The 27,910-nt window shown below is 41.1% G+C and overlaps 2 protein-coding genes across 2 annotated transcripts; both read left to right on the top strand.

Moving 5' to 3' along the window:
* The first annotated feature begins 981 nt into the window (after positions 1 to 981).
* ercc6l (excision repair cross-complementation group 6-like) lies at positions 982 to 7,302 on the top strand. Its single transcript, XM_030783036.1, has 5 exons — positions 982 to 1,001; positions 1,953 to 1,994; positions 2,625 to 4,383; positions 5,017 to 6,177; positions 6,439 to 7,302. Exons 1-5 carry the CDS (start codon positions 982 to 984, stop codon positions 7,300 to 7,302), a joined length of 3,846 nt encoding a protein of 1,281 aa, XP_030638896.1.
* A 4,480-nt stretch (positions 7,303 to 11,782) lies between these two features.
* Positions 11,783 to 26,501, top strand: acsl4b (acyl-CoA synthetase long chain family member 4b). The gene is made up of 15 exons (XM_030782269.1): positions 11,783 to 11,906; positions 15,512 to 15,746; positions 16,101 to 16,278; positions 16,791 to 16,900; positions 17,317 to 17,455; positions 17,931 to 18,081; positions 19,990 to 20,113; positions 21,493 to 21,564; positions 21,846 to 21,985; positions 22,392 to 22,564; positions 22,785 to 22,859; positions 23,036 to 23,224; positions 23,413 to 23,527; positions 23,930 to 24,087; positions 24,850 to 26,501. Exons 2-15 carry the CDS (start codon positions 15,519 to 15,521, stop codon positions 25,005 to 25,007), a joined length of 2,010 nt encoding a protein of 669 aa, XP_030638129.1. The 5' UTR covers positions 11,783 to 11,906; positions 15,512 to 15,518; the 3' UTR covers positions 25,008 to 26,501.
* Positions 26,502 to 27,910: the final 1,409 nt, after the last annotated feature.

Raw genomic sequence — 27,910 nt, 5'->3', positions numbered from 1 at the left:
AGGAAAACTGCTATGCTGAATACATTTAGCTAGTCACCATATGGAACTGCTTTTGACAATTGCTTTCTACATGTGGAACTGCTTTTGACATTGCTTTCTATCTACATGTTTGATGCACTCTCTTGTTTTGAGGGTTACAATAACATCTGCTAATGGGTTAAACTCCTGTCCATTGATCAGTGGCTTAGGTTTTCACAAGTATTCTAGTTTCTAAGCCTTGTAACCCACTTCATGGAACCCATCAGAGCTGTCTCTTATCTCCGCTGTCCTTTGTGCTCTAGTCTAGAGATCTTGGCAATTGTAATTGTAACTGGTCCGAATATGAGGGAGATTGGCACCTTTTTAAAAATTATGTTTTAAAAAAGCAATGTTTTAAAAAGTAAACCTTCACCCTTTTATAAAAAGTACACTGTCTCCAAAGGTCAGATCGCTCTTTTGTATAGAAAATTTCCAAATGCATCCAAAGAAAGTTCAAATAATGGAAGATTAGCATAGAGCCATGGTCGTCACGTAGATATCACAAACGAAGAGTTGAATGTTATCTGTTCTCAGGCTGAAACTCTGTAAATTAAACCTTGATTTAAACTGGCCCAGTATGTGACGTTACAGATAGGTATGTGTAAAACCATGTGCAAAACCACCTGTCTCCACTAGTCTGCCCCATGTGTACAAGCAAATGAGCACATTTTGCCCGAGCATTTCCTCCGCCCACGGAGAACGAGATTTTGTATTCAATACGCATGCTTGGTAATAATGACTCCGATTGGTTTAGAGCCTGGCGGGGAGAAGCGTTTGAGTTTAAATACTTTTCCGTGTGCTTTACTTTCCGTGAGAATGGTAGTTGTCTAGTCATCTAGCCAGTTGCAGTACGTAATTGTATGTTTAGTAGTTGTTGTGTTTAGTTTTCAGTTTTGTAAAAAAGGAGAATTGGCTGTGATAATGGAAAGTCCGCAAGACATAGAGAAGGAGCGGGTTGAAGAAATGACAGAGAAGTTAAAAGAGTAAGATGGAATTTTAAAATGGATGTTGCTGGTTCGCTACTGTTGACTAAGATCAGACTTACATGTAATTTGCTTTGTTTAGCGATTGAAAATGACTTTACAAAATAAGTGATTTTGATCTTTAAATATAGCTAAAATTATATAGGATTAATTAATCATATGTGATCCTGAAGGGAAAATTCATGTTCGAAACTACCAGCACAAACATCATGGTTAATTAATAATAATAATAATAATAATAATACGTTTATTTAGAGCCCAATATCACTATTTATAGTCTAAAAGGGCTTTACATGCCTATTTTTATAGTTAATGGTGCTGCCATATCTAGTACATTAGAAAGGGTAGAATTTATGCTGTCCGTCAAATCGTTCTTTGCTAATCATTGAAAGAGTTGAGAGCAGTAGGAAGCAGGTCAGCGAGCGCAGCAGTGGTGAAAGCACTGCGACGGCAGCTACGTTTGTCGTTTCAAAACTGTGTGAAATAAATTCAACGTTTCAATTTGGCTCTAAGCAGAGATTTGCCTAATATAAACGTATTAGATAGTAACACTCTGAAAAGTTACACTTTCATTTAGCGCAACTCATAATTACGCTTTCATTTCGTTTCTCAGTATGAATGATGGATTACGCCATTAGCTGTTTTACTGATCTGCAGATACCTGAATCATAACAAAACAGGGATGAATCCAGCACTTACTGAGATTACAAGGAATGATTCCTTGAAACATTCAGTACTAAGTGTCAGAATAATTGCGATAAAAGCGATGAGGCTACTTCGAATGTACACCCTTAAGCCAATGTCAAAGTCGAAATATTCTGTTTGTTTTTATAGAAGGTCCTTAGAGAGTTATTTTAGATTTATTTATTCTATAGGCACAGTTATACAAGTGAACAGACGTGGATTGTTTATGGATGTAAAGAAAGACTAACAGCATATATCCTGTTTCAGATCACTCTCTATAGACACTGATGAGATGGACAAATATGAGAGGTAAAATATGACTATTACTCTTGCTTTACACACACATATGCACACGGAATGTCTAATTATCTTTTTAGAGATTCTATGTTTCTTATAATCCAGATGTTAAACTGTCATTCTGTCACAAGATCAGTTCAATGTGGATACATTTACATATATTTGGACAAAAACATTACTGATATCAGACTTTTTTTAGGTCCAAAAAAATGGTAGCCCTACATACAGCTGCTGATTGGTCATTGAATTCTTACTTTAATGTAAAAATCTTAATAATGAATTTAACAACAATCTGAGGTGCTATGAATCTTTTGTATTAACGCTCACTTATAATGATTACACATCAGCAGGTGTGAAAGTAAATAAATAACAGTATTTTGTGTAGTTTTTATTTTATAATGTTGATTACAGTTTTCAGTGTATTTGTAGGGCTACGCAACTGACAATTTTGACAGCTGTCATTTTTATTGTATATTAAATGTAAATGTATTAGATGTTACTGTTTGGTTGTGTATGTTCATGTTGTTTACCCACTCCCATGTTTACATGATAAGCTGATTTTAATTATTCAAGCTATTCTGTAATTCACTCTTATTTCAGTTGATGTGGAACCGAGATGGTGTTGTTGGTGTTTTCCTGCAGGTATTGCCGTCAGGGAAAGGAGGCGGCACGTCAGGGCGATTTATCCAAATCGTTGGAGCTGTTCTGCAAGGCCTGTGAGATTCGGCCCAGTGACAAACTGAAAAGAAGGATACAGACGCTGCAGGAGGCCATTCGGCAGCAGGCTGCCGGCTCGTCGGACGAGGAAGAGGAGGAGGAAGAGTTTGTAAACGTAAACAACAGCGGTTTGATGCTGTATAAGGAGCTCTATGACAAACTCTATGATCATCAGAAAGAGGGCGTGGCCTTCCTGTACAGCCTGTATCGTGATGGGAGGAAAGGCGGAATCCTGGCAGACGACATGGGTCTGGGGAAAACCATTCAGGTCATTTCTTTCCTGTCAGGAATGTATGATGCCGAGCTGGTCAAAAACACGCTGCTAATCATGCCCACCTCGCTCATTAAAAACTGGGTGCGAGAGTTCGCCAAGTGGACTCCAGGAATGAGGGTCAAAGAGTTCCACGGCACCAGCAAGGCCGAGCGAAACCGGAACCTGGAGCGGATCCAGCGCCGGGGCGGAGTCCTCATCACGACATATCAGATGCTGATCAACAATTGGCAGCAGCTGGCATCATATGGTGAACAGGAGTTCCGCTGGGATTACGTCATCCTGGATGAGGCGCATAAGATCAAGACCTCGTCGACCAAGACGGCAAAGAGTGCCCACTGCATCCCGGCCAAGCACCGGGTACTGCTCACCGGCACGCCCGTCCAGAACAACCTACGCGAGATGTGGGCGTTGTTTGACTTCGCTTGCCAGGGTGCGCTGCTTGGCACTTCCAAAACCTTCAAAACGGAGTATGAGAACCCGATCACACGGGCACGAGAGAAGGACGCCACGCCAGGGGAGAAAGCCTTGGGACTTAAAATCTCTGAGAATCTCATGAACATTATCAGCCCATACTTCCTCAGGAGGACAAAAGCTGAGGTGCAGAACAGAAAACACAAAGAGGACAATAGAGACTTTGAAACAGTAGATAAGGAGAATAAAGACCCTAACCAGGGAATGAGTCTGGAAATGCCAAAACTGTCGAGAAAGAACGACTTCATTGTGTGGACGTATCTCAGTTCGGTCCAGGAACACATTTATAATCAGTTCATCTCTCTAGACCACATTAAAGAGTTACTGATGACCACACGTTCTCCACTGGCTGAGCTCACAGTCCTCAAGAAGCTCTGTGACCATCCCAGACTCCTCTCTGCTAGGGCCGTCACTCAACTGGGCCTGGAAGAGGGGTCTAACAGTGCTGCTCTGGAAGACGAAAGCGAATCCGCAGCCAGCCGCATCGATAACATCTCGGATGAGACGCTGATCTCCGAATCAGGAAAACTGCGGTTCCTGATATCTCTACTTGACCGCTTGAGGGAGGAAGGGAAACGCACACTCGTCTTCTCCCAGTCCAGGAAAATGCTGGACATCATCGAGCGTGTCCTGGTCAACAAAGGCTTCAAGTTGCTGCGTATCGATGGAACAGTCACTCATCTGGCGGAGAGAGAGAAACGGATAACGCAATTCCAGACGAACAAACACTTCTCCGTCTTCCTCCTCACCACACAGGTGGGCGGAGTCGGCATCACGCTGACCGCGGCTAACAGGGTCGTGATCTTTGACCCGAGTTGGAACCCTGCAACGGATGCCCAGGCGGTGGACAGAGCTTACCGCATTGGCCAAACAGAGAACGTTGTGATTTACCGCCTCATCACATGTGGGACTGTGGAGGAGAAAATCTACCGACGACAGGTACCTGTGTATGCTTGTGTGTTTGTATGTGGGGTATGTGGTTAAGAGTGAATTCGTGTGAGAATACAAAAAAGAAAGTGAAACAACTGTCAAGTTTTCATTTATTATGAAGACTTTCCTTTACAGAGTGTGCTTGGTTTTTAATAATATCTTAGGAGCATACACAAACAGGTCCTTCTTGGTCAGCTGACACCAACTATATGAGCTCTGTAAATGAAGCTAGAGCTGAAAATCATCAATATTTAATTAGGTCATATTCGTCTCCCATATTTAAATGGTGTGAGCAGGCAGCTAAACAGAGCCTAGAACACCTGAGCTCTGAAGTGTACTTTGAATTACAGTGCTAATATACAAACCTATGACACAAAGTTTGTAAAGATTAATAGGAAACCATTCAGTGATTGTGGTGCATGGCAAGTGACAAACACACATTAAACTGCTCTTTTACTCTCAAAGTTAGAGAGCAATCAATCAAATTTGGCAGACTATAATTATAATAAGGTACAGTATGTGTATCCAGAGCGTTGCCTTGGGTGTCTGCATTGTTTAAAGTGTCAAACAGATCAAGTATCTGTTTTCACAAAAAAAAAAAAATCATAACCTGTCCCAACTTTTGGCTTCTTTTGATTGCAGGTGTTCAAAGACTCCCTTATTAGACAGACGACGGGCGACAAGAAAAACCCATTTCGGTATTTCAGCAAGCAAGAGCTAAAGGAGCTTTTTACCCTGGAGGACACTCGCTCGTCCTCAACACAGCAGCAGCTGCAGGCCCTGCACGGATGCAGCCGAAAATCAGACCTCTCACTGGACCAACACATTGCCTACCTTCACACCATGGAGATGTTTGGGCTCTCTGACCACGACCTGATGTTCTCACGGGACGCGGCTGCGGACGAGGACGATCCTGAAGACGTCGAGGCTGGCCTGTACATCCAAAACCGCGTCCTCAAGGCCCAGGAGCTTGTGAAGGCAGAGTCAGAGCTGCATGGACAACTGATGGACAGCATGGCTCAGAATACTGAGCCAGCCTGGCTGAGGTTGTCCAATCAGAGAGGCTCACAGGGTTCCACAGAGAAGGAGCCCCGCCCACATAAACCCAAACCTAAACCGAGTCCCCTATCCCCACACTACAGTGGCCAAAGCATCTGCCCAATTGCTGTGGTGGATCTAACCCAATCTGGCTCCGAGGACCGTGCACAGAGCGAGGAGGATCGGAATTACCTCTCTTCCTCTGAGGAGGTCCAGATAATCGATGAGAATGAAGAGATGAACATGAAGAATGAGTCTTTGCTCTCAAATGAGGGGATTGCAGACTCATCCGTTCAGGAGATGGTGGCAAACACAGAGGCAGACACATCAAGATCCAGTGATCCAGGTGTACTGGTCGTGGAGGATAACTTAAACCTGGAAGATGAATGCTCCAGCTATGCTTCTGAAAAGCAACAGAATGACCAGCCGCTCCTTAAGGTAGAGAATTCATCCATTCACACAGAACGTCTCGAGAATGAGGATGAGAATGATTCAGCTGTACAGTCTCTCAAACACCCAAAACTGTCTATTCTACAAATGTCCGCCCTTAGCCAAGGAAGTCATGCAGATACATCATCAAAACTTGACGCTGACTTGGAGTCTTTCCATGGTAACTTCAACTTACAGCTGGAGGACAGTATCGATATGTTCCAAGACGGGAAGGAAGACGAGGATGAAGAGGCTGAAGTGTCGGCTGGAAATGCGGAATTCCAGCTGCAGATGGAGGTCAGTGGAACAGGGCTTGGAGATGATGAGGAGGAAGAGGTCAGTAAGGATGAGGGCAGAGAGAGACTTGGAGGTGATGATGAGGAGGAGGTCAGTAAGGATGAGGGCAGAGAGAGACTTGGAGGTGATGAGGAGGAGGAGGTCAGTATGGGTGAGGGCAGAGAGAGACTTGGAGGTGATGAGGAGGAGGAGGTCAGTAAGGATGAGGCCAGAGAGAGACTTGGAGGTGATGATGAGGAGGAGGTCAGTATGGATGAAGGAAGAGAGACCAGTGCTCAGCAAGACCTCTCCACGCGAGAGCAGAGTTTCGGGAACACTCCTGCCCCGCAAACCCCAGGGGACGATTCATTCCTGCATTCGGTCAGGAGGAAGAAGAAAAAAGCCCATGTGTTGTGTGACACTGATGAAGAGGAAGAGGCAGGACAGGAAGAGGAGAGACCGTGTCTCGCCAGCAGTCCACTGGTTCACAGCTTTGTAGGACTTGGTTCATCCACGCCAAAATCTCGCATGCCTGATGTGATTTCCCGCAGGAAGAGTGTTGGGGGGAACACGTCTGTGGCATCCCGACGGTCCCTCATCGAATCCGTCATGGAGGACCTGGATGAGGAGATGTACGAGTCCACAAGCAGTTCTGTTTTCAAGCTCAGTCAAGCATCTGAAGCCAGCGGAACCCAAGGTGACCTCTCGGTAATGGAGGAGGAGGAGCCCAGTGGAGAAACGCTGAACACTGAAAATGAATATGAGACCGCAGAGGAGGAGGAGAGCAAAATGATGAGTACATCTGAAAAAGGGATGAGCAGAGAGTGGGAAGAGGAGGAGGGAGATGAGGAAGAAGAGAGCCCTCTAGAGGAGTCCACTGGAGATGTGGAGCTATCCTCCAGTGAGACCATGGACCAGTGCGCCCCTAAAGCACGTTCCCCAGAAGAACATGTTGTAAACTCTGGTTCTACAAATGGTTCTGCTGTGCCGGAGTCACCTGCCGTGTCCGAGGAGGAAGCGTTCAATTCGCTGGTACAGTCTGGAAAACAGTGCCTGGCTGAGGGAAAAAAACAGGAGGCCTTGAATATGTTTTTGAGTGCTATTGACATTCGTAGCGGAGATCCTGAGCTCCAACTGCTCACTATTCAGCTCTACCGCCAACTTAGCCAGCAGAACAACCCTTGAGGGACGACAGCTTCCCTCAGCCACATAGGGGATTGTGTATACACACACTATTTAAAGCACAGTATGACAGCAAATGAATGAACTTGAATAAGTCAGTCAAGACCTATTTATCCGTGCTATACTCTGTGGATACAATACTTCTTTTGCCATAGGAGTTTAGTGAAATGTATTTGCAGCTTAACGTTTTATTGTTATTGTTGAAATGTTGACACGTTGGACATTTTTCAGATAGTTCAGAATTTATTGCATACAATTTATTTTTTCTTTTTCTATTGTTACTTATTGAACTGCATGTAGTAAATGTAATGACAAAGAGTCATGAAAATCCTTTAGTATTTATGCGCTTTGAGTAGTTCAGTGTTAACATTATGAAAAAAAAATCCAATAAACCACAAATCTCTTGAATGTTTCTTTGTTGTGAGTTGAGGATGCATTTCTATATATAATACACTGGGGGGCGCCTATACTCTGTTTTATCAAGTGTTGCTCAAAAAAGGTGTTAATCCAACAGTAGTGTTCAACAATTTTGGAGAGTTATTTCCAAATTTCTGATATGCAGTAACTGTAAGTAAAGAAAAATATTGTCTAAGTCCAAAACCTCACTATCAGCAGTTGAAAAAAGGTTACCCAAACCACAGCTGTTGGGTAACCTATCTAAATTCTTTTTCAAAATGCCCAGTCCAAAACTCCAAGGGGAAAGAAAGACAACAAGATAGAAATTTAATGTTGATGAGACTAGTTAGATGCCTTGTGACTCTTTCACACAACGTTAATGGTGATCGTGATGTTAGTGAGGAGAACACAGTAAGAAGTTCAAACGACAGTGTGTTTGTGGGCAAAAGGGCTGAGAGAAGTGAAATTATATTTTTAATCAGAATTCCACTATTCAAAGTGCATGGGCACTAAAGGTTAGAGATATATGTAGGTGTGATGCAGACCACACAGTTTTGGATGAGCTCATTCACTTTTACTGAAAATGTCCCACATTTTTGGAATAACAACTCATAAACAGGAAGTTGTGTCAGGATAGGAAATTGTTACCTAACAGGAGTTCCTCAATAGCTGAAATTTCACACAAGCTTGGTAACCATCTTCAAACAGCCCATGGCTCGCCTCTCTGATGACAGATGAATTTCTGTGAGCAAATGTACCACACACTGTATAATTTGTATCATGAAAAAATATAACCATATTCAGTTTTGTTTTCACATATTGCAAAGAGATTAAAATGTTTGAGTTCACCTACAGGTTAAAATTCAGCAAACCTAGCGAAGAAAGTTAAAATTTGTCCAATTGTTTTTGACTCTCAACCGGAGAAAGCTGCCTGTTGTTATGTCCCTATTAGATTTGAGACAGGCTATATATATATATACACATATATATGTGTGTGTGTGTGTGTGTGTGTATATGTTGAGCCTGGTTTTAGTACTCCTTGAGTCTGACACTCAGAAAGTCTGTGATGATTTTTACAAGGGATGTCCAAACTAATGGAAGCACTGAGAAAAATGCTTCCGTCTGACAAAACCATGCACAATCCTTCAAATTAATGATTCAGATGTCGGTATGATTTACATTGCTGTGTCTGGTGCTCTGGAAAAGTCCGTTTTGACCACATACTCATTTAAACAGTTTGTCACTTTGTTTAAAAGTCTTTGTTACATAAGTATTGACCGCGTAATTTGGCACTGTAGGCTGCTTTTTTTTTTTTAAAGAAAAAAATGGAAACTCCGTAGGTTTTGAGCCTGATTGCGGGACTGATTAATGCGTGACGGTTTTTGACACTGAATCCAAGGACATGTCCTTAAGGGTTGGGCGTCAGTAAATACCATCAGTTCCAAGGGAGACAGTTGGCAGTTCGCCATGTATACCGTAGATTATTCTGTTTGGAAGGATGGGCTCATGTGACCTTTTTATGTGGCTTGTGTGTCCGTAAGCGGTAAGGTTACTCTCGGCCACTCATTTCGGGAGATTCCCCCCAGTCGTTGACACTGAGACGTAAAAATGGGCAGCAGGCAGCTGGTCGGCAGAGGTATTGACGGATCCTGTTCGTGCAATTAGTGTGACGTTAAAAATACATTTTGTTGTGACTGAATACAATACAAGCCTTTGAGTGATCTTTTTTCTGTGTTTTATGGTGTAGAAGCTCTATAGCATTTGAATGTTCTTCGCAGGAAATACACTTTAGGTTTCAAGGAAGCGAACGAAATTTGTACTGTACTGCATTTGGGTCTTCGTTACCGCCTTTTTGTATTACCGCAGCCTCTAACCTCGTCACCTATTTTCTTAACGGGTGAGAAGAACAGATGACTCATTAAAATCGTCATCGGTGTACTGCCTTGAAACAGCGTTTCAGAATAATTTCGCAAGACTTTTTGGTGGGAAATGTTCAGCACGATTTTACTCAATGTTCAGCACGATTTTACTCAATATAGTGTAGGGAAAGGGTCAAAGATGAGTCAGGACCGCATGTTAATGCTTTTGATTTGTTTACTCAGCAGTCTGAGTTTGTTGGATTGGTCGGTTGTTGTTTTATTCTGTTTTAGTTTTGTAGCTACTCATAAACCTTTATTTCCTCTACTTGCATTAACTCGGCGCGCTTTATAAGATATAAAGAATAACCGAAGGCGAAGGATGTCTTGAAAGATACAGATTCTACAGATAAATCAAATTACTGGACGTGAATGAGTATTCAGCGGACATATTAAACTTTGCATCAGTTGAACGAATTTGGATTAGCAAGACCAGCACTAAACCAGCTAATGAGTGAGACCTATCGTTCTAAGAAGTGGTAAACGAGCCGTTTAAAGCTGCTAACGGAGGCCGGCTATCCCACTGACTAGCTTTATTCTTCAGGCGAGGTTATCATGTGTAAGAAAGTCATTGTGGTATCTGATAGATTGATGCTGGAACATAGCAACCGTTCACAAAGAGGTGAGGATGACCTCGAAAATGCTAAATGTGTGAAAGGCTTGTGAGGAAAAGAGAGAAAACTATTTTATGTTTGGACAGATAAACCCCTGTTTAAGCATTTGTCTTGAGTCATTTGTAAATGACACATTAGAAAAGAAATTGCAGTGGCACGTGAATTTAAATGGAAAAATAGCTTAAACTGCGACTATGGAACTGAATAAATAGGGCGAATCAGTCTGAGGCTATTATTTGTGCGACTGGATGGTGATCTACTGAGATTAATTCTCAGAATATCTCTCTCTTTAGTGAAATATCTTGTGAGGTCTTGTGATGAAACTATTAATTCCTATTGGCCCTGTTACTGTTTTCCTATTACTTCACATTTGCCATTATTTCAGCATTTAATCATCTGATACAAGGGTCATGCTCTCTCTCAGCTGTTACATAAACCAGAGGTCACTGATCTCTCCCACAAGGTCACTGAGGTCTCTCTGCCCTGTCATTTGTGTGGGAAGTGGTATCACCTTGGCCCTTACTCGGTGGAAGTAAGCAAAACAACACAAACACACACACACAATATACAGGTGGGAAGAAAAGAAACTTTCCGCAATGTGTTTTACTACTTTGACTTTGAGACTAAGCTTGTTATTTATATCCTACACATGTACTGTCCTAAAATCGTACTGTCCTCTGATTCTGTGATGGACTGGCGACCTGTCCAGGGTGTTTCCTGGTCTTTCACCCAGTGAGCACTGGGATAGGCTCCAGCACCACCCTCGACCCTCATTAGGATAAGCGGCTTAGAGAATGAATGAATGTCCTCTGATTTTAGGAGAATGGAGATAATATGGTGTTATATTCTTACATTATCTGAAAATGTGGGGATCATTTTACTGTTTCATGTGATTAGTGGTTGCTCTGCCATTACTCTTGACCAAGGCTCTGGCCTAAGAACTGATCTTGGTTCCTGGATGCTGCACTGTGTCTGTCCACTGCCTTTTTAAGTAGTTAGTTAGGGTGGATGAAAGAAAGAGGGCAATTTTCCCAATGGGGATCAATAAAGTAACTTAACAAAGTCTGACACATAAGAGTATGTATGTAAAATTGTGTATGTATATATATATATATATATATATATAGTAAATATTTATGTAAATACACTCCTATTTGTGTTTAGTGAGCCATAGATGATAGTTTTGTTCAAATTAGAGGGGTTGATGAAACAGTGTATAAAAGACAGAGAAAGTCATTGTTCATTGTAATGTGGAAGAATATCACTAATGCATACTATTAGTCAATGTCTGAGAAGAGAATTGAGGGGGAGAAACAGTGAATAATTCTCAGTTCTACTCTTGCGTGAGCAGGTACAAAACTCCTACTGAATACTGGTGTTCTGTGTGTGTGTATGTGCGTCTGTGTGTTGACTCAGAAGTAATGCATCACTTCCTCTTTACAAAGCCCCTGTTGGCTTGGGTCAGAGATGGGTGGAGACTACCCTAGCCACAACTCTGTCGAATCGTAAAAGACAGTGAAGTGAGCAAGAGGAACAGAGGAAGGGAGAAAGAGAGAGAGAGAGAGAAAGAGGAAAAAGAAGAAACTGCCTACATCTGGTGGAGTAATTGCAGTGTCTGAGGAATTTGCCTGAAGAGGAAAAACGAACAATCCATCTGTTTACTCCTCAGTTCACACTGTAGGTAAGGTTTAGCGTTTCCTGTTCATTTTGTGGGGTTATGTTTTTTCTTTTTTTTTTTTTCTTTTTTTTTTTCCAGACTTACCCCCAAACTCCATTGTTTTAGTGTTGTGTTTGTCGTCTTTTTTTTTTTTTTCCTCTGACAGTTTAACAACCAGCTTTACGATTGCTTATCTTTACTTTATGTATGAGGGATTAGTGAAGTATAGTCTATGTGGAATTAATGTTGAGTATATTATAAAACCATTGGATTAAGCATAGTAACTTTGTGTATGGTGCATTAAACTAGTATCGACTGCACGTTACTTCTGTTTGCAGTGGTGCTAACTTACTGCATGTCTGAGTGTTGTATTTGTGAGCTGTCCTGTGCATGAAAGCTAAGTGGGATATATTTCTTCTTTTCCTTCCCTTTCTTTTCTGCTCTGCTCTGATATCCGGGGAGCTCACTTAGAATAGAATTCAGTTTGAATTTATGCTATTCTGTGTGCTTCTGAAGCCTTGGTCTGATAACCTCAGAGTATATGTGTGTGAGAGAGAGAAAGAAGCACACACGCACACAAACACATACACATGCATAGTAAATGCAATTAGATATATCAAAGGCACATGCATGCCATAAGGCCCAATCCTACTCTCGTTTTCTCCCTCACATGGACACGCACTTGAATAAACCACTGGCCAATGTATAGTATCTCAGCACTGGCCCGATGTAAATGCAGTTATTGTAAAGTCCGAGAGAATTTAGGTCTGATCCAGTTTAATCAAAGGCTTATTTGCCTCAGTCTGACTCACATGCCATGTTATTTAAGTACTGTCTGCTGTATAACTCATTATAATGGAGGACAGCCAGGTGTCAATGTCTATAAGAGTTGCTTTAGGCGTATGTTTACTGTATAAACTGGGTGTGTCATGATTTTGGTCATTTTTGAGGTTTGCGTGTACTAGATATTTGGTTGTTTGTGTGTGTGTGTGTAATGTGTAGTGTCACTTTATGTAGAGTTGTGTGGGGGTACAGGTTTTGAAAAAAGTATCAAAGTACCTTCATTTGAAAATGGAAAATAAAAAAACAATGAATAATAGATATTTTTTAGGGCTGGTACTTTTGTTAAGAGTACACCTATGTGTTACATGTGTGCATCATCCTGAGAGAGCTAACTTTAGACTACAGCCATGTTATTTTGCTATGTTATTATATTAGAATTGTATATGTGTTATGTGTACTTTAGACTGCAGCTATGTGAAAATACTGTGAGCTCACAGGGAGAGAGCGCACTTGACATTGACAGCCGCTGTTTGAAGATGCAACATTAAAAGTTAGCACACAGAATGAACAAGGTATTAAAGGAATGCCAGCTACAGCCAAGATGATGAGGATGATGATCACGATGATGACGATAATGATGATGATGATTATGATGATGATGATTATGATAATGGTGATATCATTGCTGACAGACAAGGAGCAAAATCAGAAATCTGGCATTATTCTACATATTGAGAAAATGGTATAGGTTAGCCCAGCAACACTGCAGTGCTAGAGTGTTGCAGGCAAAGCAAGGCAATTATGTTTAGTTAGGTTATTTTGGCAAAGCATCAATCAGATAACCACCTGAAAGTGGAATAAAAGCCTCAGTGGGAAGCTCATTTTTCATTCTGACCCACAATCTCATCAAATGGACTCGCTAACAACAAAACGCTTAAAGAATTCTCTCTCAATGTATGTCCCAGTTTGAGACTTAGAGAACGTTACATGTAACCTTTTAAAGCCTTTGCTTTAAAAACAATATTATTTAGAGCTCTCCCTATATATAAAAAAAAAGACATTGGTAACCTAGCAACTTGCCTATCTCTCATCACCGTTACCCAGGGAAACCAGATGAGGGATAAAGATTTCAGATTTATTGTAAGCCGGATGAAGTCAGAGAGGAAAAGAAGTGAAACAGCTAAAGAACAGCGCTCTGACAGAAAAGGACTCAGGACAGATGAAGTAACTGTGCTGTGTTGTGGTTTGTCTGGAAGTGGATGTCAGGTCTCATAAGAGACCGGGGGAAAAGCAGTTCCAAACAAAGCAAATCCCCTGAATGTATTTGGTATCGCTTTATCTTAAGTGTCAAGTCAGTAATGTTATTTAATGAATTTCACACACAGGTGTGTAGGTGTGTGTGTACGTGTGCATGAATGGGAGAGTATGGGTGTGTGCTGTGTTTTGGGATATACAGTGTTTTAGCAGGGTTACCAGACCATTTTTGGTGGCTTTTGTTTTGTTTTGTTTTTTTCTTAATACTGCAGTTCCTGAGAAGTTTTCCTGAAGAGGAATCATTCTTTTACTTTTTCTGAGTGGTTCTGTACAAAAATAAGTAAAGAAAGATAGAAAAAAAGAAGTGTGTGATGTCATCGGTTCTGAATTTAAGAGTCATGTTTTTTTTTCCAGGGTGCTCTGTTTCACAGCCGTCACAGCCTGGAGCTTACGCAAAGGCAGTGTGTACGTAATCCTGACTCAGGGCAGGAGACAGGTTGGATAGGCTGAGAGTGGTTTGAAGTGTGTTGAAATGTTTTGACTTCCTGAGCCTCCTTCATACGTCATCACGGAATGTTTCCGTGGTCGGTTCTTTTAGCCCAGACATCTCTGTGGTCAGCACACACTTCATTTACTGAGATGTTTGCCATTCTGGAATCTCTAAGGGGCAAGAATTTGGGTGGTAATGCAAGAAGCCTTTAGACATTCTCCCTCTCTCTCTCTCTCTCTCTCTCTCTCTCTCTCACTCACTCACAAACACACACTCAGATACACTGACACAGGGGTCTAAGGAAAAAGAGGAATGTGAATGTTGATGAGAGCTATCCAGTGTAAATATTTAGATAAAACTCTTGATTAGAAGAGGTTTTTTTCACAGGCACAGGTGAATATGTTTGAGCAGTGTGTGTAATGGGACCTGGAAAACTGCAGACCTGTATCAGAACAGAACTGAGATTTTTACTGTGTCACGCTAGTCTGGTTTACCTCCACTTTCCCTGAGTCAAAGAAAACCGGTGATGACATTAGACTGCTCTCTCTCGCCTGTCCTTTTACTGTTTCTCCTGCTTTAAGATTCCTTCATGTTTCTGCAGACCTTTCTTTCTCTCTCTCTGTCTCTCTCTCTCTCTCTCTCTCTGTCTGTCCTCAATACATGAAAAGCTGACCTCTCTCTCCATCTCTCTGGCAGTCTGTGTGCTTGTCTGTCTGACTGTCTGTTTTTTCTCTTTTCTTATTCTTTTTTCTTCTTCAGAATGCACCTGTTTTCTCGTGTCTCCTGCTCGGCACTGACACTACACCACTCCTGGCCTCAAGTCTGTCTCTCCAGCAGACAAGCGTTTTCTCTCTGTCTGCATGCCCTGCTTCTATAAACCTGATTTTATTGATCAGTCCATCTATGCCTTGTAAAAGGGCACAAGTGCTTTCCTCAAGATGTCGTCCTGACTCATCTGAGACCACTGCGACAGCTATGAAGCAGAGGGTGGACTCTTGTTATGTAGCCTTCTCCCCTGTCTGTCGCCTCATGTTCTTACTCACATACCTGCTCTCTGCTCACCTCTCTGTTCTGGTCCCTCATCCCTCAATGCCCGCCACAGAAAAGCTATGACCGCACCTGAGAGAGCTCGAAGCACTAGCGGCCAACCAGAGGGCCCATATCGGGCGATAGAAAGCCTGGAGCGACTGGCCACGATGAACTTTGAGGGCAAAGACACACTGGACAAGCTGTTTGATTTCTCCGTGGAGAGGTTTAAACAGGCAGACTGCCTGGGCACACGAGAAATACTCAGCGAGGAGAGTGAGACTCAACCCAGCGGGAAAGTGTTTAAGAAGGTAATCACTCTCTCTGGTCAGAACATCTCTGAGAGAAACAGCTGGACCAATCAGTGTAAATCTGGTCAATTGCTGATAAGATGTACTCATGGATATGTTCCAGAATGTTTCCTAATTCTTTCTTCAAAAAAGCTTTATTTTGCTATAGAAGTTAGAGTGGTTGTTCTTGAGACTGTGTGGATGGGAATAACTGTTTAATTTATGTTCAGGGCTTGTTTACACACTTGTGAAGTTTAGTTCTGAATTTTCAGCCATGTAGCAGTCACTTACAGGGAATTTAATGAGAAGAATGTATGTCAGTGTAAAATAAAATATAATGTGACATAATATAAAGTATATACTGTGTGTCTGTAGCTGGTGATGGGGGACTACCACTGGAGGTCGTATGAGGATGTAGACCGTGAGGTGGGGTTGTTGGGGAGTGGCCTTGCAGCCCTTGGTCAAAAGCCAGGCAACTCCATCGCCATCTTCTGTGAGACACGGGCGGAGTGGATGATCACTGTTCAAGCCTGCTTCAGACGCAAATTCCCATGTAAACACTCCCCTTCCATGGTTGTCTTACATGCACTTATATACGCTCTCTCTCTCTCTCTCTCTCTCTCTCTCTCTCTCTCACACACACACACGCACACGCATGCTCACACACACACACACACGCTTTTACACTCACACACTACACACACACACACACAGACACACACACACAGGCATGCCTCTGCACACAGTCATACTTTGAGTCATATTGTGTGTATCAGTATGTACTGTGTGAGTACTGTGTGTGTTTAGCTAGGCCTGGGGTATTCCCTGGAGAAGGAAGCTGTCTGCATGTTTAGTAAACTCTGTCTAGTTTGTTCACATCGTGGGCCATGTATTTGTAAATACTATGTGTTTAGCAAGTATGCTGTACACCACATTCAGAGACTACATGCATGTTATGAATTTACTGTTTGTATGCTCAAAATTATTCTGTGCTTGTCAGTATTGATTATGTGTTATTATATGTATATTTATATAAAATGCGTGTGTGTGTGTGTGTGCACATAGTGGTGACATTGTATGCCACGCTGGGTGAAGATGCCGTGGCTTACGGGTTAAATGAGTGTGGTGCTACCCATCTCATCACCAGTAAAGAGCTGATGGAGACGAAACTGAAGGTGAGCTAATACGTGTCATCACTATAGGTCTTTTTAATCCCGTATGGGCCCCCAATAATGGAGTATATTTAAAATTTTTGGGGAGTACTGCACAGTATGTCAAAATACAATACAGCCACAGGCATTTGAGTCATGTGTCCTTGACTGTTTATCTCATCATCAATAGATGTTATAATATTTCCTCCCAACTTGCAACCTTCCCCTGCATATCTCTTTCATCACAACTAATGTGCTTCTTTTACTGCCTCTAAAATCTGAACAAAAAAGTGATGTAACTCTCTCTCTCCCTCTCTCTCTCCCTCTCTCTCTCCCTCTCTCTCTCCCTCTCTCTCTCTCTCTCTCTCTCTCTCTCTCTCTCTCTCTCTCCCTCTCTGTCTCCGTGTCTCACTGTCTCTCCCCCACTCACTTGCTCTCAGAATGTGTTTTCCCGAGTGTCTGGTTTGCAGCATGTCATTTGTGTGGACCGTGAAGGTGTAAATAAGGCAGCTTACCCAGAATCCCTCGCCGTCCACACCATGCAGGAAGTGCTAGATCTGGGGGCCAAACCTGAGAATTGTGAGTACCAGCAGGACCCAAACTTGAGCCTAAGCTAAGGCTCAGTTCGGTTTGAAATTAAGTTTAAATCAAAGTAGTAACATGAAATTACATTAAAATTTATTCCAGAGTTTCACCACAGATAAACAAGGCTTTAATCCAAAATAAGCGTTTAAACTACTGTTGAGCTTGTTGGTTCTTTTAGAATTTGTTAGAAGAACTCAAAACTAATCTTTCTCTTAAAATGTAAACCAGACATAAAATGGAGTTGAAAAATTTTAAGTAGAGTGACACGAGAGCTAAATTAAAGTAAAAACTTGAGTTTAAACGAGAACTGCATTATAACTAAAAGCTATCTGAACCTTAAGTGCTTCGGAAGCACTTAATAACAGATCAGAGCACTTCCTGTTCTAGGTTTTATTTAATTCACTTCCTCTCTTGCGGGCTCTCACCTCCTCCTCCACCCCTCCCCCACCCTCTCTCTTCTCTTTCTCAGTGAATGTGGAATTTGAAAGGCCAAGTCCCTCTGACCTGGCTGTGGTGATGTACACCAGTGGCTCCACGGGGCGGCCCAAAGGAGTGATGATGATTCACAGCAACCTCATTGCTGGCATGGCTGGCCAATGCCAGAGGATCCCTGGGCTGGGGTAAGCTGCAGCCAATCGCAAGCTGAATAAGAGCAGTGCTTTCAGGGAATGTCCGCATGTACAGTGAGCTCCATCGCAAAAACAATATAAACACGCAAAAACATATGCACACACAAACACACACACACACAAACACACACATGCACACACTTAATGCTGTTGTGTAAAACCTGTAGGCATACTGTTTAATTGCATTATGGATATTGTATTATTAAGTCACTACACAGTAACAAACACTTGTCACCACCAGTTAGAAATACTCAGAAAAAGACCTCTATTCGACAAAATCAAGATAAAACAAGAATCACGATAGCCACGGTATCAGCGGCCATGCACATGTTTAGGAGCGGGAAGGGGCTGACCTTTTGCCCTAAACAAAGGACTGATTCTGCTGTCTTCAGATCCCAAACTGGAATTTGTTAGTAACAGGGATTTATTATATAAAAGGCCGGGCTTTTATGAAAGAGGTGATTTGCACCCAAGTCAACACAGTTCAGTGGTTTCATCTTCTGTGAATGGACTGTGACTCATTAGTAAAATTGGACACAGAGAATTGGTGAACAGTCTCTCCCTCTCTGAGTAATATCAGGAATTATCAGTGGAGCGTATAACACTGTTGTCTGTATATACACATGCACGGAGACGTGATCTCTCACTTGTGCACTGGCTTTTACTGCACAGAGTCTTTTGTATTTGTATACTGGCCTAATTGAGATTAACAAGGAGACTGTTGGAAGTTTCTAACATAACGAGTCAGTTAACAACGACTCAAAAAATACTGAATATGACTCTTCCTAAATGCAACAGTGTTTATTTAAAAAGACTGTCATCCTTAGGTAACTTATATCCGAGAAGGAAAAAAAACGAGATTAATGTTATTAATGAAAATCTGGTTTGGGCTCAGATGGGACTGCATCCCTTGTCGAGTCGTCCCCAACACAGCGTGGCTTTAGTTCATCTGATGAAGCAGAAAAGTGAGGTAGTCTAACCTTGATCCTTTCCAGATCTTTCCATTGTAAACACATTCACTGCCACTGCACCCTCTCTCCTCATTCAAGTATTTGACTCTTGTACTTAAACGAAAGCAATGACCCCCCCAAGAGGGCAGCACGTGGCCTAAGGGTCAGAGAAGCGGGCTTGTGACCAAACGTGGTTGTGTGTGCTCACTACTGGGTGTAAGAATGGGTTAAATGCACTTCTCACTGCTCACAGTGTGTATGCAATCACAGAAATTTAGTCTTTAGTCTTTAGTCTTTAATCTTTAACCATTTACTGAGCATCCAAAATGGAATTTTTCACACTTTTTCTGAAATATCGCAACCTCCATCAGCTCTCATTACGAGAGATTGTAGAATTCTTGTAAACGGCGATCTTAATTTTCACGTTGATACCAGTTCTCATAGCAACACTTTGGGCTTTTGCAAAACCCATGAATGGCTTTGATACTACATAGCATGTTACAAACCCAACTCACAAACATGGTCTCACCTTTGACCTTGTTTTGTGACATGCTATTTCATATCATTAATATTGCTGTTTCAGATAATCATATCACATGCAGCAAAAGATATAAGTGAACGCCCTGCTTAAAGTTATTCGCCCTGTGATTCATCCTTATCTGAATGCTTCCATCGGTGTGTATGTGACAGTGAAATTTAAAACCCAAAGGTTGTACTGCCCACAACGTGACCGATTATTTCAGCTCAAGACTGCAAGTTGTCCTTGGTGTAGTTGCCACAGTGAAAACCAAACTGAATGCTCTAATCTAGACTGTATATATATATATATATATATATATGTGTGTGTGTGTGTGTATGTATGTATATAAATAAGATGTTAACTTTTAACTGTGCATTAAGTATTGTATTTATGGGATGATAATCAAATTTTGTGCTGTCCTCTCATCAGTAATAAGGACACATATATTGGCTATCTGCCCCTGGCACATGTACTGGAGTTGACTGCTGAGATCTCCTGTCTGACATATGGATGCAGAATCGGCTACTCCTCCCCTCAGACACTCTCAGATCAGGTAATACTTTCTTCTCTTCTCTTTTTTTTTCTTTTCTTTTCTTTTCTTTTCTTTTCTTTTCTTTTCTTCTTGCTTGACACAAAGGTATGAATGAAAATTCAGTTGATAGATATGCTCATAGGCAAAACTGTCAGATCATGCAAATAGATCAGCAACAATCCTACTCATGCAAAGCACACATATTAAAAAGACGTCAGTGTGCTAGCTGACTACCGAACACTACCTAAAAGTCAATGGGAAATGCAGCATCACCAGATGACTGAGAAACAAGTTAAAATAGGTGTGAAACAGAGATGGGAAATTTTTGTACGAATTTTGATCTGAATTTTAATATGAAATACCTAAAGGATAAACAGGCACAGCCTATGGGACACTCAGTACTGTTCATTAAAATAATAAAGTGGTGTTGTATGGAGAAAGTTGGACCTCACTCATATCTGAATGAGAGTGCTGATGCTGCTTTTTGCTTTTCTGTGATCACTTGTTTTATATCTGGTCGCATGCTATTAGCTACTGGTTTTCAAAGTTCCACCCTGACAGTTAAGGGAGGGAAGGTTCTAGGGAATTACTGTTACAGAAAAAGACAAAAAAAACAGTACAGTGTGACACTCTGATGCAAATCTCAGAGGTGCAAATGAATTCCTTCAAATTATGAAAATCATCTGCAGTTTATGCTTATAAAATTGAGAAACAGAGACGGTTGTGCAGTTCAAGCCTTGAAATTGTTTATTATCCACGTCTGATATGCGTATCTGTCCAACATCAGTCTTTTTGCATCACAGACAGTCTGTGCACTTTTTAAAAATGCAACATTTGGAAAAAGAAGAAGAAGAAACCATAGTCACAGCAATATAGTCACAGTAACATGGTCACAGTAACGTAGCAACACTAACACTGTCACGGTAACATGGTCACAATAACACAGTCACAGTAACATAGTAAAGCTAACACGATCACAGTTACATAGTCACAGTAACATGGTCACAGTAACATTGGTCACAGTTTAACACAGTACATTCAGATTAGCATTTACAGAATTTTATGATTCTGTCACTGATTTAGAGAGCACACTGGCCTGACTTTATCAAACTAGCATTTGGGTTCACAGTGAGGGTGTAGGACTATTGTGAGATATATATCTGTCTTGATTACCTATTATTGAGTTAGATGGGAAATGTCCGGTTTAAATGCCCTGCCTTATGCCTGTTGTCTTTTTTTTTTTCTTTTTTAATTTGTGAACAAATTTGTGAACAACACTGTTTTTTTCCTTCATAGTGATAGTTTATATGTTTAATTTATGCTTTCTCTTTCCTCTCTCTCTCTCTCTCTCTCTCTGTATGTGTGTGTGTGTGTGTGTGTGTGTGTGTGTGTGTGTGTAGTCGACTAAGATAAAGAAAGGCAGTAAGGGAGACTGTTCCGTGCTCAGACCCACACTGATGGCTGCAGTTCCAGTAAGGATCATTGCCATAATCTCTCTTTTTTTATTTTATGTCAGCCAAATCAACCCCTCTTCTCTCGCGGGTCATTAATATCTGATGTTACAAGTGTCGTCTACAGATTGCTTCCACGCTCTGTTTTCTACTTAGCAAACAGCTTTTACACCAAGATTAAGATCTGTTGATGAAATGGTTTGTAATGTAGTCTCTGATGGTTTCTTCTCTTAGACTGGAGAGAGATGAGTTGTAGGTTGGTAAATTGGTGTGGGTGTTGGGTGTGTTTTGTTGTCTCATAGGAGATAATGGACCGTATCTATAAGAATGTGATGAGTAAAGTACAGGAGATGGGAATGTTGCAAAGGACTCTGTTTAATCTTGGATACAACTACAAACTGGAACAAGTCAACAAAGGCCTTGACGCCCCACTCTGCAATAAGTGAGTCACCCTGTTAGTCTACTGAACAAACAATATGTCTGCAATATTAACAAACATCTACTGAACAAACACTATATCTGTAATACTGACATGCATCTACTGAACAAACACTATGTCTTCAATATTAACAAACATCTGCTGAACAAGCTGTTCTAATAATATAGAAATCCTTTGAGAAAGCAGTGTGTGTGTGTGTGTGTGTGTGTGTGTGTGTGTGTGTGTGTGTGTGTGTGTGTGTGTGTGTGTGCGTGTGTGTGTGTTTATAACTTACTGTACATAGAGTCATTTGTGCTGTGCATATGCACATGCTGTGTGTGTTCGTTTGTGGTCAAATTATCTGTGTTCCTGATGGTTCTTACTTCTGAGAACTTAATTTCCTTTCTCTCTCTCTCTCTGTATCTGTCAGGTTGTTATTTAGGCGGGTCCGTGAGTTGTTAGGGGGGAACATTCGTGCCATGCTGTGTGGGGGTGCTCCCCTCTCTGCTGCGACCCAGCGCTTTATGAATGTGTGTTTCTGCTGTCCGGTGGGCCAAGGCTATGGACTGACTGAAACCTGTGGAGCTGGAACGATTACAGAGTGTGAGCACATGCATACACACACACGCACACTACATACTAAGTCTGTCTGAAGCAGAGTTGGAGAAATCCAGGTTTGTGGTCATGTCCCAGCTTGTTACGAGTTCTCTGGTATTCTTGTGGTTGATTCTACAGAAAAAGAAATGATAATAAGAATGATGATGATGATGTGTCTTTGCCTGTTTGTGTGTGTGACAGTGTGTGTGTCTGTGTTTTTTTGCAGATACCGACTACAGTACTGGGAGAGTAGGAGCACCACTCATTTGCTGTGAAATTAAACTACGGGACTGGGCTGAGGGTAAGGCACACACACACACACACACACACACAAACCATATAAACTGATATGCCCAAAGTCATGTCATTACAAAAAATTCATGGTGCTGTGGTTTTGTTACAGATTTTTACTCTGTTATAAAAAATAGCACCATTTAATGGGGGCAACACACAGTATTACATCTCCCTGTTTCTCAGGTGGATACACGAGTCAAGACAAGCCCTATCCACGTGGTGAGATAATGATTGGTGGCCCCAATGTTGCCATGGGATACTATAAGAATGAGGAACTGAATGAGGATTTTTGGGTGGATGAGGCAGGACAGCGCTGGTTCTGCACCGGGGATGTGGGGGAGGTGCATCCAGATGGCTGTCTGAAAATTGTCGGTGAGTTACAGCAAGTTTGAACCAATCAGAGGTATTCCTCGGCAGAAGAAATGATAATTTGTTGTTTGAAACAACATTTTCAACTTATCGTTTGTTTTTCTCTCTCTCTCTCACTCTCTCTCTCTCTATCACTCTCTCACTCTCTCTCTCCATCTCCCCCCCCCCCCCCCCCCCCCCCCCCCCCTCAGATCGTAAGAAGGACCTGGTGAAGTTACAGGCAGGGGAGTATGTGTCACTAGGGAAGATTGAAGCAGCTCTTAAAAATTGCCCTCTCATCGATAACATTTGTGCTTATGCAAACAGGTACGCTACTGTTTACATTACATTAACCTACAGAGCATTATTATAATTCTACCATAACCCCATAAAAGCCCCAATATAACCCTGGAACGGGTGAACTGTTCCATTACAAAGATCCCAACATCTTTCACACAGACTGTGTTTAATGCAGTACTAGATGATCACAACATAAACCAGATCTCTTACACTCTCTGTTATTTATTCAACCAAACTTTATATGTAGTGGGTAAGGAGTATGTATTGTTTGTATTTTCCAAATTGCTGTTAATGTTGTAAAACTGTTCATAGTCAGAGAAGACCAAATTCTGTATCATGTCCCATGAACATGCATTTTAAAGTTGCATTTTCTCTTCATACCTCTCTGTGTAACTCTCTCTTATACTATCTGTCTCTTCAACCAATCAGTGAACAGAACTATGTGATCAGCTTTGTGGTGCCCAATCAGAAGCAGCTGACTGCATTAGCCAGTAAGAATGGTGTTGAAGGCAAGTGGGAGGAGCTTTGTAATCATCCTGTGATAGAGGCAGAGATGCTGAAAGTCATCAAAGAAGTTGCGAGTTCCAGTGAGTATTCTGACTTTTTTCTCTCTGTCTCTCTTTTCTCTTTCTCTCTCTCTCTCTCTCTCTCAAACCCTTTGAAACACACTTACACACCGTTTCACACATGACTGCATCTTCATCCATGTTCTCTCACACACGTCACTACTGAAGCTTAGATGTTCCTGTAACGGTCTTAACAGCTCTAAACCTAGAGAGAGAGAGAGAGAGAGAGAGAGCATAATTTGTACCCTCACTGTCCTGTTTTCCTACTTTCTGCTAAATACCACACATTAACAACTACACGCTGTTTTCTGCTGCAATCATGGGTTTAGCCTGTAGCTTCCACTGCTACAGGATAGAGACTTATTCCATTTTTCATGGTCTGTGGTAACTCAGTCTGAAGGACACACACACACATACACATTCACACACACACAGTCTCAGCCTGAAGGACACACGCACATACACGTTTGCACGCACACAGTCACACTGGTCAGTCTGGAACTTCCCTCACATTTAGAGACAAGACAGTTTTGAAAATTACTAGAAAAAGTTGTCTTCCCTCTCTTCTGCCACAATGTGCACATGATTCTGCTCTCTCTCTCTCTCTCTCTCTCTCCACCTTTTTCTCCCTCTCTCTCTCTCATTCCCCTTCCATTATTAACAACAGCGATAAGAGATCAATATATGCTGTCTGTAATGTTTTGTTGTTGTTGCTCTGTGTGTGTGTGTGTGTGTGTGTGCGCGTGCATGTGTTTGTGTGCATGTATGTGTGTTCTGTCACAGATAAGCTTGAGAAGTTTGAGATCCCAATGAAAGTCCGTCTGAGCGCTGATCCCTGGACCCCAGAGACAGGGCTGGTGACAGATGCTTTTAAACTGAAGAGGAAGGAGCTGAAGAAGCACTATCAGCCTGACATCGAGAGGATGTATGGGGGCAAATAACGTCCATCACATCCCACAAAGCTGCCAGAACGCGTCTGTATGTATTTAGCTGAGCGTTTGTTTGTAATTGTCAATTGTCATATTTTGTGTATATTGTAAATGGATCATATGTTACCGTCCTTGAGGGAGGCCTCAGAGTTTCAAATAATGGTGCAATGTTGCTGCTCTTTGTCCGTTGGAATAAAGTTTTTATATAAACAATTGAATGACATCACAAACCAGGTAAAATTTACATAGCAAAGCAGGGTCACTTGTTTCTTACTGCCCCCTAGTGGCAATAGAAGTCAATATCAGCTGCAGAGAATTAGTGATCTGAGGTGTGTAAATTTGCATACCCAGTCAATGAACTGTCAGCATGCGGTAGATTTCACTAGCTTGTGTGAGATTAACACCCCTTTTTTGGATTTGAAAGCTGACTGACTGGCTGTAAAGAGAGCGTAAACAAAAAGCTTCAACAGGTTATGAGGAGAAAAAGAACTAATCAGGAGAGACTCATTAGAGCACACTTTGTTACAAACACGGTTAGGATTGTGTATGTCATCAGCAAAACTTTTTAGTTTAACAAAATAATAGACAAAACAGCTTATCTTTTATAACCAGTATGATCGTTACAGAACATTCCAGTCCATTCCAGATGAACCATGCTATATCCTTGAAGAATGTACACTGTCCAAACAAATGCCTGATTACTGATATACTGCCTAAAGCTATCAAGATGAAACAGGAACAAGTTAGGGTTTAAACACACATGAACACACTTAAACCAAACCAACACTTGACAAATTTGCTGTCTGTCAAGACACATTAAATTAGACATCTGACATCAGTACTTAAGAACTCAGTTCACTCCATCAGTGACCATAATAAATCTCCAAAGTCACCATCATGAATAAGGTCCTTTTTAGAAGGACATCACTGGAAACTGCCTAGAACTAAGACTTTCCCTGTGACACAATTTATCACATGCCGACGTGTCTTTACCATACATCTTAAATACAATCAGTTTTGTCATTTTGCTGCTACATACAGTATCTGATCAAGAGGTCAACTTTTTCCCCCCTAAAGATCATTCACTAATGCTTTCAGACACTATAGATCTTGTTTATGCATTAACGTGTTTCCTCTTGTGAATCGTACACTGTGAGAGCATTCAGTGTATATTATTGCGTGGGTATCCATACATAAGAATGTTACATAATTTAAATTTTGTATATGTGTTGCAAATGATCAGTCCAAGATAAAGTAGACAGAAAAAACTGATAAGTACTTGAAAGGTTACTTGCACCAACTGGAAGTCTACCTGTTGAAGAAGCTGTAAGAAAAGTCTTGATGTTATTAGCCTGTTTGGTTTGTTATGGTGGAATGAATGGGTTTAACCATGAGTGGCTGGATTGAAAAACTTTTAGAGTATCTCCTTTTAAGTATCTCCTCCCCCATTTCTAACATTCAGGTTTAGTGCATAGTACATATGTATTTTTACAGTTTTATAGGTAAAACCCCTCTGTGTCTTGTTTTTTTAATGAGAAAATGTTTTTTATGTTTATGTAAATGACATGCACACCTGTTGTCTGCTTGGAGACACCCTTTCGTTTTTGAACAAGGGATTCCATTTAGAAAAATAATGCACCTATTTTTTTACAAACATTTTTTGCCTTGATTGTTATCTTATTTATTCTGTCTGGGAAAATATGTCAAGATAAATGCAAGTTCAACTGAATTTACACTTCTTTTTATCTGTAAGTACTTTGAATAAACAGAAAAGTTTGTGGTAAATACTCAGGTTGTTTTTTTGTTTTTTTTTAATTGTTCATCGGACATGCACACAAAATACAGATCACTCGAGAATAATTTGAGTTAGATCAGACTTTGGCTCCACCCAATGCTTGATCAGTGTGAAACAAAGGCTCCACAAGACTGAGAGGCTGTCTACTTTTTGCAGTACAGGGCAGTGTAGTTTAACAAGGTTTTATTAGCAATGATAATTTACCGAAAAATGAAGTTTGGGAATTGACTTTCAAATCAGTTTCCCACAATGTAAAGATTTTTATACATAATCTGAATTTCACATGTATATTTGAACTGAAAATGATCTAACTCCAGACTGCAGACTACAGCTATAGAAATGTTTCCGGAGTTTTAAAAAACGGATTATTTATTCATTCATTCACTAATTTATTAATAGAAATGGTAGAAACAGTAAATATAGGCTGAGTACAAACTGAGGCGCTGGGCTTAATAAGACTGAAAAGGAAGGGAATTAAGAGAGGTGGGGGAAAATCAAGACATTCGAATATATTAAGTTACATAACATGAGACAACAACCAACCTAGCAAATCACTAATATAACTGAAGAAATTATTCTTATCAGCCTAGCCCTCTCTGTGCAGTGCGCACAGATTCCAATCCCGAGTGTGGACGGCCGAACATGGATCAAAGTTCCCGGATGTCGCCTCCAAACTATTGGTCGACGGTGCCTAGATGCGAACTCCACCAGAGAGGTGGTATTCCGTCATGCGATTTGATATGTAACTTTTGAAAACGGCAAAACAATTGGACGACATCCATGCCAACAAAAACCGGAACAGCTGGACCAAGGAATTTTAGAAAATGTGAGTGTTAAATTCACTCGTTATTAGATATATACATCAAGAAGTATGGAAGACTTCACAATTTGCTGTTTGAAGACTTCACAGTTTTGCTGTTTGTTCGAGAGGAGAAATAAACAAAACAATGTGATGTTGATTCCTACAACGCAATTGTTCACTTTAACAATGGCAGTAGCAGCAGCAGCAGCAGCAGCAGCAACAACAACAACAACAACAACAATAATAATCATAGTAGTAATAATAATTATAATAATAGTAATAATAATTATTATTATAATAATAATGATAATAATGTAT

The sequence above is a fragment of the Chanos chanos genome, chromosome 8 (assembly GCF_902362185.1).
Source record: "Chanos chanos chromosome 8, fChaCha1.1, whole genome shotgun sequence".
NCBI classification, from domain to species: domain Eukaryota; kingdom Metazoa; phylum Chordata; class Actinopteri; order Gonorynchiformes; family Chanidae; genus Chanos; species Chanos chanos.
This window is presented reverse-complemented; position numbering and strand designations above follow the sequence as displayed.

Excerpts from the sequence above, each read along its gene's own strand:
- ercc6l (XM_030783036.1), top strand. The coding sequence starts at position 982 with ATGACAGAGAAGTTAAAAGA. Across the intron at positions 1,995-2,624 it reads GAGATGGACAAATATGAGAG|GTATTGCCGTCAGGGAAAGG; the intron begins GTAAAATATGAC and ends GTTTTCCTGCAG. Across the intron at positions 4,384-5,016 it reads AGAAAATCTACCGACGACAG|GTGTTCAAAGACTCCCTTAT; the intron begins GTACCTGTGTAT and ends TTTTGATTGCAG.
- acsl4b (XM_030782269.1), top strand. The coding sequence starts at position 15,519 with ATGACCGCACCTGAGAGAGCTCGAAGCACTAGCGGCCAACCAGAGGGC. Across the intron at positions 21,986-22,391 it reads GACGCCCCACTCTGCAATAA|GTTGTTATTTAGGCGGGTCC; the intron begins GTGAGTCACCCT and ends TGTATCTGTCAG. Across the intron at positions 23,225-23,412 it reads TGGCTGTCTGAAAATTGTCG|ATCGTAAGAAGGACCTGGTG; the intron begins GTGAGTTACAGC and ends CCCCCCCCTCAG.